This window comes from Uloborus diversus, chromosome 1 (assembly GCF_026930045.1).
Source record: "Uloborus diversus isolate 005 chromosome 1, Udiv.v.3.1, whole genome shotgun sequence".
NCBI lineage: Eukaryota > Metazoa > Arthropoda > Arachnida > Araneae > Uloboridae > Uloborus > Uloborus diversus.
The window spans coordinates 59,299,594-59,314,834 of record NC_072731.1 but is presented as its reverse complement, the minus strand read 5'-3'; the positions used below and the strand labels follow the sequence as shown (position 1 = coordinate 59,314,834).

Sequence of the window (15,241 nt, the reverse complement as noted above, 5' to 3'; positions counted from 1 at the left end):
TAGGTCATCTATGAATTGAAAGGAAGGAGAAGTGCGCTCGGAGATTTTCTCCCGGAAAATTTTCAAAATTGAAGTTTTAAAACGAAAATTTTAAACAATATATGGAGACGTTCGGGTAATTTCAGCCAGAATGTTTTGAAATTTAATTCTTAACGTTGAGGCAATCTTTGACGATGAAAAATGTGCGGTGGCAGTCCCCCCCCCCTTGCCCCCCGAATCGCCGCAACTGCAAACACGTGTTTTAAAGAGTGACGACTTATTTTGTCTAGATGTATAATGAAATACGTTTGGCATTGTCTTTTTTTTTTTTTTGATCTGATATATTTTACTGCACTCCATGTAAGTGTTTTTGGTTTTACTGATACTTATGTACAAACGCTCTATATTTCAGAGAAAACAAATTGACCGTCATTCCTAAAGGCTTATTCACAGAAATGCCAAACCTTGAGCACGTGGATTTACGTGTTAACGAGATCACCGAAGTACCTGAAGAAGCATTTGACGAAAGCGCGTCTCAGCTTGAGCACATTTTATTAGATGGTAAGGTTTTGTTTGAATATTTCTGAAAATATGCTTCGTTTCAAAAAAAGCGGCATGCTTTGTCTTTTTAAAATTCGTTCTTAGCATCTACAGAGTTTCTTACTAGTTTCTAGAGATAGAAGAATTTAAATAAAATGAGAGCTAACACCAACTCGCGGAATGACTTATTATTGCAAAGCGAGAAATATGTTCTTCACCAACTTAAGTGACAAGAATAAAGGAACTGACACAGTGGCGTTTTTGTGCAACGACTTTGTGACAATAGTTTTTGAATGGACTAGAGCCCAAGTGCGACAGAAGGTGAAGAAAATTTGGTTCGCAAAATTCTCATGGGCACCGCATAAAATTCCAAGTAGTTTGGATTATTCATGACAAGATTCTAAACTTGGAGGCAGCTGCATAAACAGAATTAGTAATTGAATGATTTAACAGGTTCAGGTGAATTGCATATTTTATATCGGGCCGGGGCGCTCCGAACTGAAATTTTTTGGAGAGCAAAAAATTTCATACTGTATCATACTTAAGTTTGGGGAGGGGAGGGGTTAGAGAAAAACCTAAATTTGTTTTGTAACCCACATTTACTTATTTATTTATTTATTTATTTATGACTAGGTGACGCTATTCTTATTTACTCTTGGTGTGTTATGAACATTTGATTTTTCTTACATGCGTTATAGTGTTTTACCAGAAAACTTATTTCAGTTCCGGTTTGTTGAGAAAACCGAATCTCCATCTTTTTCATGTGAAAGCTTCGTGTGAATACTAATTAAAATTTTGCTCTCTGCACGGCAATGTTTTAATGTGCAACTATCCGTATCACATTTCTTTTCTTTTTTGTTTGTTTGTTTCTTTATATTATCGTTAAATTTTTAAGCAAAAACTTAAATATTTTGGAAAAGTTTTTTTTTTTGGTAAAACAAGGGTCGGAGTGGTGATTTCAAAAATTTTAGCACAAAATTTTGATAATATTTTAGGACATTTTTAGGACAGCTAAAATCAAGTTTTTTAACTTAAATATAATTTATAAGCTTAATTTTCGTAGTGGGTGATAAAACGTTTCAAATTCAATCTTGAAAGAAATGCATCAATCTTTTATTCTTCAAGACAGTGGTACATTATGAAGTAGAAGTACCTATATACCACATACCAGTTGGATTTAATTCTGTCCAATTGCTTCTGTACTTGCCTTCTTGTTGTTTCAGCAAAGTGAATTACAAATAATGATGAAAAAATATCTTTAATAAGGAGGGATTAAAAGTAAGGTGCAAGTCCAAAATTTATTGTCTTCTATCAGATAATTTGATACTTTTTTCGAACTCAGAATGATCGAAAGTATCCTTGTAAATTACAGATAAATCATTTAAAAATGCAAATGATTTTTTTTTTTTTTTTTTTTTGGCAACTAAAACCTTTTGGAATGAATTTGGGACAAAAGCTTTAGATTGCTTCATCATAATAAATTTGTTTTCAAAAGAAGACGAAGAACAAGGCTTTAATACAGCTTGATTTTTCAAGTTACTTGTCAACCTCGTATGTCTCACCGCATCAGCATCAGACAATACCTACGAAAATCCGTGATTATTAATACTGGAAAAATAATGCACAAACATAACAAAATGCTTTAAATTCATCATTTTCTTCTGCACGGCACCATGTACTAATCTTACATCCATTTCTGTCTGTTTTTTCCAACCACAAGAAAGAGAATTTCATCGTTTTCTGCGGCATTTTAATAAAACAAACTATTGTTTACATTTTTTAAGCAAAATGTTAATGAATAAACTTAAAAATTATATGTGCAAGAAATAATCCCACGTCACTGAACAGAAACGCAAAGCAAACTGACTCATTAGATAAGCACTATAAAAATAAATATTACTTCCCACCTGCGGATAAATTATATAAATTTTGCTCTAAATAATTTTTTTGAAATGTTTATATATGAATTCTAACTCAGCACATTGTATTTATTTATTTATTTATTTCAAATAGCTATGATACCTTTCATCCCCCCCTCTCCCTCCCACGGAACTGCAATTTGAGAGAAGGAGGGAATACTCTTTTCTTTTATTTTCAAATGGGGAAAAAATCCAAAATATCAGATCAGATTCCTTTCTCCTAACTTTTTCTGCAGTATTTGCTGCTGTATTTGCAGTTGTTTTTATTTTCTTTATTATCTTACTTTTACTTATTTTTTGCAGCAGAGGAATGATTACAAATGAAGAGTTACAAAGCATAGATAAAACAAACAGCTTTACAATGAGCATGTGTTTTGGTTAACTGCATCCCCCCTCCCCTTCTCCAGAAAAAAAAAGCAGCAACAGCATAAGTTTTTCTCTGTTTCTTTTTTAGAGAAAATTTCTTAGGGTCTACAAAGTTTATTTTATCCTAAAATATAGGAATATCATCATGAAAAGTTTCATTTTTAGGTTGAATTTTATTTTTCTGCGCAAGTAGGGAATAAATAATGAAAATTTTAGGGAATTTTAGGACAAAACTTGAAATTTTAAGTATTTTACGACAAAATTTAAAATTCTAGGAGTTTTCGGGTGTTAGGACAACTTTTGCCCCAGTAAAAAGGGGACGATACTTTTGAATTTCTCTTTTTACTTTACTTATGTTCGACTTTTCCTACACGCGTTAATTTTATTTAATTGCTAAACATGCTTCCATTCCGGTTCATAGAGGAAACAGTCTGTTTTTCTCATTTTACAGCTAAGTGTGAATACTAATTAAAACTTTACTGTCTGAATGTAAACGTTTAAGTGTGTGATTATATCCGCATCATTTTTTTGTTTGTTTGTTTGTTTTTTTAAGATCATCATTATTTTTTTAATTAAAAACTAAAATATTCTTATAGAGTTTATTTTATTTATTTTTTAGAAGTTTAACACTGTTTTTGAATTTCTCTTGGTGCTTTATGTGCGCTCGATTTCTCTTACACGCTTCATTGTATTTTACCGAGAAACATGCTTCAGTTCCGGTTTACTGACGAAACGGTACATTCATCTTTTTCATGTTGCAGATAATTGTGAATACTTATTAAAACTTTACTATTTGAATGTAAAAGTTTAAATGTGTAATTATATCCGCATCATTTTTGTTTGTTTGTTTTTTAAAGATTATCGTTATTTTTTTAATTAAAAACTAAAATATTCTGCAAGAGTTTATTTTATTTATTTTTTAGAAGGGAACACTGTTTTTGAATTTCTCTTGGTGCTTTATGTGCGCTCGCTTTCTCTTACACGCTTTATTGTATTTTACCGCGAAACATGCTTCCGTTCCAGTTTATTGACGAAACGGTCCATCCATCTCTTTCATTTTGCAGCTAAGTGTGAATACTAATTAAAACTGTACTGTAACTGTAAGCTCTACTTAGCTAAAAATCATCGCAGCATCCAGCGCATACCTTCAAACAACTATGTATGAAATGTTGGTCCACATGGTTCAGCGAACAGACCTCAAGGGTTTCTTTTATAGAAACGTTGTTAGTGTTTTTCGCTCTTAGTGATTGCAATACCGGTATACCGAATACCGGTATTTCAAGTTATTTTGCAATTTCGTAATACCGGTATTTCTTGAGGTAAAATACCGGTATTTTCGGTATTGATTGAAAATAATATATATCTTTCAATTAAAGAGATTTCGATTTAACTTTTTTGATATTTATTGTTATTTTAAAGGTACGTACTTTTTTCTATGAAACATTATCAAAATCAATCTATTGATACAAAATTTTGGCTTCAAGCTCACAAATTAATAGAATATCCATGGATGAAGGTTTTTCGTGCCTTTATGTGTACCATGTTTTTATTTTTAAATATCCTGGATTGCTCACTAGCCCTTTTGTAAAAGTTTATTTCAAGTGTAATTACAAATGTATAATATATTCCAACAATCAGTTGCAACAATGTTTTATGACATTTTTTTTAGTATTTAACTCATTTGCACTGAATTTTGAGAAAAACCTTTCCGTTTTAATGAATTAAATGTCGCTAGTATTGGAGTGCTGTTTTCTCTCGCTATTTAACTGTATACTAGGCAAGATGAAACTTAGCAATTACATAGTACCTTAAAAATTTACATCGAGGAAAGACATAATCAAATGAAACATACTTTCAGATATTTACATAATTATAAAGCATTTTGCTAAGAAAACGGAAATCAAAGCAATATAGAGAAACTACCAAAAAAGATAAAGTTTAGTTAAGTTCATCAAAAATTTCAAACCAAAGGGTTTATAAAGCACAAACAGCATAGAAAAGAAACACTTACCTTATTTACAGCACAACCGATCAGTAGGAATTCAGAAAGATTATTTTCAACTACAGAAAATCGGTACAATAAAAGGTGCTCCAGGCTTAGAGACAATTCAATATATGCATTATGTTTCGTATTTTAATTGATTTCTTATTAATTTGTTCTTTCATTTTATATTTGTTCACAACGCATTTTCTTAAATAATGAACATTTTGCACAAAATTTTGAAATGTGGCAAAGAAACAATATTTTTTGGTCATTTATTGAGAAATTCCAAATACCGGTATCACCTTTTAAAAAATACCGGATACCGGTATTGCATATTTTGTCTGGTATCGCAAACCCTATTCGCGTTAAAACGTTACTATAAAAGTTTTAGCTGGAGGTCGAAATGTTTTCTTCAACTCAAATCATTAACTAGATCTACTTTAATTTTTTCGTGCGTTTGCTGAAGTTCATTTACAATCGAGAAACTCGTTCTTTTATACTTTTGTCGTGAGCAGAGGTAAGAGCTCCAAACGCTCTTATGCACATGTGCAAAAGTAAGTCATTTAACGTCATCTATTTCCACGATTTTCAGCAGTTGTTCCTGACGGTATAGATCTAGTGCGACCATGGACATTGCAGAAATTTGAATGTAATTTAACCAAGCATAGCTAATTAAAGATGAAAATAAATATTTTTTAAAAATCCCTAGGTGTATAGTTTACAGGGCTTAACGTCAATAAAATAGTCTGGTGCACGAAGATCGAATTGAAAAAACGGAAAAAATCAATAGGTAACAAAACGATCAAAACTCGAAATTGAGTATCGAAATAATGGGGCAAAATTAGTTTTTTTTTTTACCACGAACAATTTTAATACAGTATTGAGCTTACTTTTTGATAGCTAGAATCGAACATCAGGTTCAGCATCTGGACTGCTTGGGTATGTTGTTGCATATGGAGCTTCACGCTTTGTTCTTAAACCAAGCATTTGGTATTTAAGGTAAAATACCAGTAGTGGTCACTGCTTAAGCAGTGGCCACTATTCAAATTTCATATTTAAAGAAAATAGTATTCCAGGTCTCCCAATGGATTCAAAAAAGCATCAAACGTGCAGGAGGTATTATTACTTTCACGTTTGAATCCATTGGGAAACCTGTAATCCTATATTTTCAAATATAAACCATGAAGTGGCCACTACTGAGAGCTCTAGCCTCTACTAGTGTGTAAACCCCAAACGAAACCAAAAATAGAGCTAAGCATCCAGAAAGATAGATTTCAAGGTGTAGTCTACAGTTTTGTCTATCAAAAATATCATGTTTACATGACAACAGATTACATGATTTTGTAGAATCAGCAAACAATTGGACCATCTGTGCACGATTTTGCAGCAATGTATCTCGAGAAGCCGCAAAGTAAAAGGACAACTTCATATTTCAAAAGTGAGAAACCTAGTTTGCCTCGGACCCCCTACAAAGAGTCTACTGGCTCCCAAAAGATACGTAGACCCCAGTTTGGGGACCCAAAGTATAATAATGTATAAACTGGTATGTTCAAATAAATATAATTGAAAACAGTTTTGAGTTGTTGCTGAAGACGCCTATTTGCAATTAGAACAACCTAAATTAGAATTTCCATCCCTTTAAAAGCCAAAATGCAGTATTTAAAAATCAAAATAAAAAATAATGAATTCCTTCACTTTCTTTCCAATTTTCTCAACAATAGCTTCAAACAGTTTGAAGTAAATAAATTTATTGATATCATTTTCATTGTTAGAAAGTTATGTGGCTTACAACAAATAAAATCGTTTACATTTCGTCCATTGTTATTCGGAGATTTGACGCAGTTATCTTTTTTTTTTTTTTTTTTGGTTTTCTGTTCTTCTAAATTTGATTAACCTGTTTTAGATTCGGATTTTTCAGGATTTACAAAATTTTATAAATGGCGAACCAAGAAGCAGTAAGTATTTAAAAGTTCTATCAACCATTCATTGAAACTCCTAAAAATGATACTAAAAACATACTTCAACAGCAAAGATTTTTATCATAAATTTTCGTACTGTATATTCAGACAACAGTTGTCTGACTATGCTATTCAAGTAACTGATAATTGCGCATGCGCCGAAACTGTTGTGCGAGTTGCTATTCTGACAACTGTTGTCTGGTTATACACGACCGTCGTACTTTATTATTCAAACAACAGTTGTCTGACTTGTTATTCGAAAAACAGATAACTGCGCATGCGCCGAAACTGTTGTGCGAGTTGCTATTCCGACAACTGTTGTTTGGTCATACACGGCCGTCGTACTGTATTATTCAGACAACAGTTGTCTGACTTGTAATTCGAACAACAGATAACTGCACATGCGCCGAAACTATTGCGCGAGTTGCTATACTGAAAACTGTTGTCTGGTTATACACGGCCATAAATTTTTGAACTAGTGTAGTGTTGTTGGGTGACTATCAGGAAAAACGCGAATTTGACCAAGGAAATTGTCAAATTTTAAAAATACTGTGTTTCTTTTTCACTGGTACATACACCCATGTTTTTTTTTTTTTTTTTTTTCGTTTTTTAATGCTTCTGATCTTTGTTTTGTTTGACCTAAGAGGGAGAGGGCTATCAGGAGAGTGATGTAGGGACCTTATTTAAGTGGAATAAAGAATATCCCTGATTTAGGTACCCCATGGGGGATACATACCCCGAGAAATTTTTTGAAAAATTCTAGGTTTACAATTCTACATTTCGAGGCTTTATAAGGTGTAATTGGGACTACAAAAATGTGAGGGAAAAAATAGGCAAATAAAAGCTTGAAAAAAAGTATACACTCTTTTGCAAATTCCCCCCCCCCTACCGATAAATCATTGACATTAATCGACAGAGAGGAATTAATTTAATCATTTAGATTCTTGATTGTCTAGTTTTACAGAACTGTTCTAACTTTGTAAGAAACACATATTTTTAGTTTTAAAAAATGATAATAAACGCAAGATTTTTTATTAGAACATTTTTTTTTTTTTTTTTTTTTGAATTACAAGTAGTGTAGAAAACAAAAAAGAAAAAAAGGTTATGTAATATTTTTCTCTCTTGCTAAAAAAATTGACAGCATGGAGTAGAAGTAAGATAAAAGCAAAAACTAACCAAATCACTTTCAAAATATTTAATTCAGAATTAAATGAATAGCAAGATATGAAACATGTAAGTTAAGTGAATTCTGTGCCATGTTCAGCATGCAGATGTTTTGCAGAGTTTAGGGGATTCGGGGATGTTTCGTCCCAAAACACCTGCTAGAACATGACACAGAATTAACCTGTGTTACGACATGAGGATGTTCTACCGATATTAATAAGACTTTCCAGGTTACAACTCAACCGATTGCCAACTCACCTTCTTACGAGATCGAAGACTTTCAGTCCCACAGTGCAGCCTCGAATTCCGCCCTCGATCACTCGACAGCCTCGTTGGAAGACGTCAGGGAAGACGGACTGCCCTCCTACCGGGAGAGAACTCGCACACTCGCCAACCTAATCGCTTCTCCGCATGCCACCCTGGACAAAGCCAAAGACACTCAGAATGGTTTCGAAGATGAGCATCATACACTGTAAGCTACATTTACGAGTAAGGGACTGTCCATAAATGATGTCACACTTTGTTTCAACATTTTTAACCTAACCCATTGGTACGCCTCCTCTGTCACGTGTCAAGCTATTTTTCATAAACGTATCTTTGTATAAAAAAATGTGTGTTGTGACACTTCTTGTTACCCTCTCCTTCCTCCTTGTCACAAACTGTCACAATTTAACGAATCCCCCTCCCCCAACGCGTGACATCATTTGTGTACAGCTCCGAAGTTTTCTGTTGTATTTGATCAATTTTAAAGAAAAACCGTGATAACCATTGTGTTTAATTAGCATAGATCACTCAAGAAGGATATCTCTACATAGTATAAAACGAAGTGTCCAAAAAGCGTCTGTTTGTTTGAACTCACAAAACTCGAGAACTACCCGGCCGATTTCGCTGAAATTTTCACAATTTGTTCCTTTAAGTCTTGAGAAGGCTTGCAGACCAGTTCGAAAAAAATTCGATGAATAGTTCTTTTTTTATTCCAATTTAGGCCCAATTTTCACATAAATTCCGAATACGGGGGTTAAAAATTACTCGCAATTAGTAATATTATATATCGTTGGAAAGGGGAGAATTTTCCGCGTTCTACGCAATTTGTTCCAACGCTCTAACTTAATTGCGGCGGGAGTTATTTACGTTTTTAACTCGAATTTGTTTAGGCTTAGCTGAAATTTAGGCACTACTTTCTTCATTAAATTTATCAGTAAAAAGTGAATGAATTGTCCTACAGTTTTCGTTTTGACACCATTGAAAAGAGCTACCTTTTTTACTCCAGATTTAACTCGATCTATGGTCGGAAGTTTAATTCTCTATCTCCATTAGAAAAAAAGTTACAAGCGAATTAAATGTAGTTCAAAAATCTGTTCTCTATTCAAGTTTTTAACCATTTTATTTTGCGTTTCCACGGTAACGCTTTTTGAATCCATTGTTTCTATATCTTTCTCATTTTCAATTCTGAAACTTATTTTATTTTGTGTTTCCATAGTTACGCTTTTTAAATCCATCTTTCTCATTTTATTTTAATTTCTTAAAAGTATTTTAATATCTGTCGTCATTGTTTGGAGTTGAAATTTAGCATGACGATTTTTTTTCTGTTATTTATGCCTGATTGTTGAATATACGTCACTTGACACAATTTTTGTTTTCAAATTAGACCGGGCAACGCAGCTAGTCTTATATATACAGTGAAATCCCGTAATAACGAACTTCAAAGGAAAGAAAATTTAGTTCGTTGTTACAGGAATTTAGTTGCAACGGAATTCTAGCTATGAAAAACTGGACTGAACGCTTATTTCGGTAAAAGGACATTTCGTTGACTTAGTATTCGCTGTATATAGATTTTCATATACCTTGCTTTGATCAAAAAAAAAAAGGTTTGTAGCTTTTTTGTTGCACCGACTGCGCCAGAGACAGAAGTTTTCTCATCAAAACAAACATTTTTAAAATTAGAACAAATTTTATTGACTTACGTTATTTGTTGTCTGAAATACTTTTAAAAATCCGTTACTACTAAAACTGAGGCATCATCATTTACTGACAAAATTTTATACCTATAGAATAACATCTGAATAGAACCCTAACATCTTTTGGAGTTAAAATGATATTTCTTTTAAACCATAGGCGCGATCGGAGGGGAGTTCAATTATTCCGAAACTGCCCCTCCCCTCCCTTCTAAAATTGTACAGATTGGTACCTCTTCAAAGAGTTGTGTGGACACTCTCACATACTTGCTACAAGATATTTACGTGACTCTCCCCCCCCCCCCGCCCACCCTTCAAATATATCTTCTGGGCATGGGTGTTACCGGAATTCCAGTTAGAGAGGGGCAAGTATAGGCGCAACGAGATAGTAAGTTTTAGTTGCCCCCCCCCCCCGTTGGGGACCGCAGAAATTGCTTGAAATTATAGTCTTTCTCTTAATAAAGTCCTCCCTAAAATATCGTTTTATGCCATATTTTAGCCTACTTTCCGGATAAAAGTCAGAGAAAGAAGGAAAATGCATGAAAGAAGACAATGCATCTTAAAAATTTCGCGAAAAACAAAAAAAAAAGTCAAAAATAAATAAAATAATTAAATAAATATCGAATTATTAAAAATTGGAAAGTAGGGGGGAAAATGTCTGTCGGTCTATCTCTCTATTTGTCTGCCCCCCCCCCCAACAGGAGCGGATTTACAGCCTATTCAAGTGGGTGGCGGTTGAAAACCGTTAAAGCCATTCTTCCTCCCAAACTCGTCATTTACGGGGGTAATTGCGCCCTCTATCTTGTCTTATAAATACTAATCGCCCCTCACGAACAGCCCCCTGAAGTGTCAAATCTCCCCTTTGGGGGCTGTTGCCCCCAGGATTGGAAACTACTGTTCTGAGTCATAGCAATGTATTATCGTACCAGTATACTGCCGTGTGTAGGTAAACGGCAGTATCTGCAGAAATGAGGTTTCCAGACATTTGAAAAAATGCGTTTTCTATTCAATACTAACGATTGGGAAGTGTTGGAATTAGACGTCTTTTTCGCGCCTTTTTTTCAGCCGAAACCAAATAAGCGAGCTTGTACAATAAAGATGACGTACAATAGATGACAAAAATGCAAAAAAATGAAAAATGAAAAACTTGCAGTTACTGCCTTTGACACGGCAGACCTGCACACGGCAGTATAGTGTAGTCCATGGAAGAAAAAGATTGGAAGACACATATAGAAATATAAAAATTATTAAAAAGAGGGGAGGGGCGAGCTTAGGTTCAAATTAAAAAGTGGGTAACGCTGTCCATCGCTGAGTACACTAACTGTCTAAACTTAGTTTCAAGCAAATTTGTGGAATGTACTTGAATAAAAAAAAATAATAATATAGAATTGAAGGAATTAGTAGCAAGTGCTAGTAATTCCTTCAATTCTATATTATTAGTTTTAGAAAATGACGGTCACGGAGGGGGCAGACGCCCCCACCGCCCCCCTAGTAAATCCGCCACTGCCCCCCCCCCCCAATAACTTTTGAGTGAATAGAACATTTCGAACATTTTTTTTTTTTTTTTTGTTCAAAAGGTCTCAGTGTGGACACATCATTCCAATATTTGACTTTTAGATTTGAACAATTTTTCGTTTAAATCTCTTAACATTAGCGCCTACGGGGAAACTGAAAGTCAATATAGATTCCAAACTTAAAGGCGGATTTACTTCAAACAAACTTTGTTGGAAATAGTTCTCGACGCCCTACTCCCGACTCCGAGAATCTTGTTGCACTTTACTCCGACTCTGACTCCTGTGCCCGAAAATTAGTCGGACTCCGACTCCCTGACTTCGTAGCTTTGGCAAAAATTTATACACGGAGGAAAAATGACTGACTCCGACTCTTGGAAATTCGACTCCGACACCTGAATCAAAAAAAGTCCGACTTTGACTCCGCAAACATTGGCAGAATTGCGGACTTTAAGGGAAAATGACCGATTCCAAATATGAGTCTTTGAATTTAAAACTTCGGCTCTCGAATCCGACTCTTTTGATCAAAATCAGATCAACTCCGACTCTGACTCCGCAGTCATGGTTTTTACTGTGAAATAACTATTTTTAATACGATTTGTTTTTATTTTTCACTCTGAAGTTTTTATGAATCTACTCACTTTTTGGCAGAGAAATTCGTATTCCGTTATGTTTCTTCATAAAGATATGAGCAGTTGTTGTTTTTTTTTTCAACAATGAAAATTATTTCTTTAAGTTGAAATTTTATTATTTTTATTTATTTTTGAAAGTACATTAATTCATTTTCAAAATAATTTTTTGGCAACAGCGGAAAAACAAACTTTTTTTTTCTTGATATGATGTATATTTATTTTAATGAGCTTTTAATTTTAATTCACTTTTTTTTCTTTTTGAAAGCGGTTAAAAAAAAATTATCGAAAAAAAATGTATTAGCTGCTTTGTTTAAAAGATGCTACTACTTTATTTGTTCGTTTATTTATTTTTTACGCATCCATTTTTTCCGATGAGCTAGGCGTATTTTATTTCTAGAAATCGGTTTTAAATAGAAAAATTTGTCTTTGAAATAGTTTGTGATTTTAGCTAATTTTGAGAATATTGCTTGGTTACTAGAAAATCGATATTGGTATACGGAAAAGTTGGCTCGTTTAATTTTTGTCGGAACTTCTTGTTGTATAATACGTACAAAAAAAGCGGTTATGTGACTCTCCTTCGGAAATTTTTCGAAGTTGAAGTCCTTAAATTGCAATTTTGAATCATCTTTGGTGATGACATTTCGAAAGAGCGTGGAAGTTAGAGGTTATCTTCTAGGGAAGGGCTTTTACCCCTCCTTGCCCTCTCTGGCTACGCCCATGGTTCTGGGTAAACTTTAAGTTTGGTCAACACTGCTTTGAAAAAAAAAGGTCTTCTCCGATTCATCTAAAATAGAACTTTCTTCTAAACCCTTTTCAGTAACAAAACATAGTCTGTTTGACGCTTCAACCCCGTACAAAGACAAAGTTGGCATTTGTCTCAAGTCCAGTTCATGTTTACGGAAACAGAGCTTTAAAATAGTATTGTTCATGGTATTATATCAATCGTGGACTTATTCTGTCAATAGATTAACATTTCCTTTGCAAGGAATTACAAACATGGCGGTATTCTTTGCTTCACAGGTTGGGCGAGCATGCAGCCGCCCTCTGGAAGCGCAACAAAATCACAGATATCACTGTAAGACTTGGAGGAATTGCCTACCCGGCTCACAAGACGGTTCTCTCATGTTACTCAAGTTATTTCAAAGAGATGCTCCTGGAAGCAAAAGGATCGATTCGAGTCGTTCATGTAAGTACAATGATTTATGCCCGATATTTCATTTTACTTTTGAAAGCTTTCTTGATTGACTAAACAATTGAACAATTTCTTGAAGTGCTGGGATATTCAAAAAGATAGACACACTTTCAAACAGATACATTTCTTGCACTATACGTTGTGCTCGAACTCTGTAAATTACATGTGGTTATACATACATGGAAGTTTAGAGATATTCCACCCATTGGCATCTGAATGTTCGATAGTTCCTAAATGACTCTACCCAGGGACGTGCACAGAAATTTTGGGGTCCGTCACGTATCACTTTTGCGGGCCCTGCTCCATATTGTTTACCCCCATCTTTCGCGCCTGGTAAAAAAATTGGGCCCCTTTCAGGGTCGGGCCCGGGCCAACAGGTGTCCCTTCTCCCCCCTCCCCCCCAGTGCACGCCCCTGACTCTACCTCAGCGATGGATAGGTGTTTGGGCGAATGATGACTTAGCTCTTCCAATTCTGGTTACTGAGATCCCTTCATCTCACGCCCTGCGATATTTTTTATGGGGGCTTGTGAAAGTTGTCGTTTACGTACCCCCTCTTCCCAACAGATTTGAATGATCTACGAAACCGTATGACGGTGAACACAGTAAAGCAAAACAGTAGTCATCGAATGTGAAATGAAATTGGCTACCGTCTAGACGTTATTCTTGCAATCGCAAGAGGACATATTGAGCACCTGTAAATAGCCATGCATGTAGAGTCACATGTAATTTACAGAATTCAGGTACAATGTTTAGTGTAGCGAATATAGCAGTTTCAAACTCTCTCCATCTTTTTTAATCACCCCGTATTTAGTAGATTTGTATCACTCTTTTATTTTGAAGCAAAATTTATTTGAAACACACGACTCATAAAATTAATTTTTAACAAAGTGACCAGATAAGCAATATTGATTAATCGACAGTCTTGTGTTTAAATCTTTCTCCTAGTTGTGCAGATATCTGCCAGATTCCCATTGCTTTGAATGAAATGTCTCGAGTTATTCATATTTTTTCTTAAATAAAAATGGCTCATTTTTAAGATTTTCAAATTGCATGCAGTTTGTTAAAAATAATTGGGAAATCTTTCCCAATTTTTGACTGTAGCAAAATATAATTAGTTCAAAACATTTACAACATAGAACTCAGGATGCTCTACAATCTAACACTTCTACAAATATTAAAATAGATGGCATTTCAGTGCTAACGAAACAATGCTTCTACTTTTTGAATATTAAGGGTTTTTATCGATTTATGAGACCATCTACATCACAAGTATGCCAGTACGAATCGTTTGCAGAAAACCAGTATACATCTGATTTAATAATAGCAAGTTTTTATATTGTTTGGTCGGAAAAAAGCTTTCGTAAAGCATAGTTATATTTAAAATTCTCCAAACGACATAATTGTAGGATCTGAAATAAATCTTACTGCTTTTAGTTTTAGCAGGTGTTGATGCTTTTTTTTTTTTTTTTTTTGCGAAACAATAATATAACCATGAATTATGTGACACAACATTGAGTTATGCTCCCCGGCAGAACTTGACATTAATGCAGCGTTGTTTTCACAACTGTTGGACACGACATGGTGAATCTACCATGTTCTGTTTTTGAGCAATGCGTCGTTGCCGAATCTCTCATTGTAGTCGGTACTAGCAAACATACCCAGCGTTGCCTGGGTCAGTAATAATATTGAGAAACAATTTATATTTTCCTTTACTTATATTTAGTTGTGCCGCGTTGTTTCACCCGCGTTAATGAGACAACACTATATTAAAAAACTATTTTAACCACATTACGCTATGATGTATACAGGGTGTTTCGTTTTAACCGGCAAGACTTTTATTTTCGCAACCGTTAGTCCTAGATGTATACTTCCAATCGCAAAAATGTACAAAATCAGACTGAAAGTTTGCAGCAAAAATAAAAATGAGTCAAAATATACAAAATTTAACTTTATATACGGGCAATAGGTCCCCTAACTAATATTTAGAGATCTTTAATCTCGATTGATAACTATTACTGATACAAAAAACTTGACATTTGT

At 34.3% G+C, this 15,241-nt stretch overlaps 1 protein-coding gene across 1 annotated transcript in view; it reads left to right on the top strand.

Annotated features, from left to right (window-relative positions):
- Positions 1-434: 434 nt before the first annotated feature.
- Positions 435-15,241, top strand: part of LOC129221887 (beta-scruin-like) — a 72,984-nt gene continuing 58,177 nt past the window's right edge. Inside the window, exon 1 of the mRNA XM_054856296.1 lies at positions 435-540. Within this exon, the coding sequence (XP_054712271.1) occupies positions 435-540 (106 nt within the window). The remainder of the gene's footprint in view (positions 541-15,241) is intronic.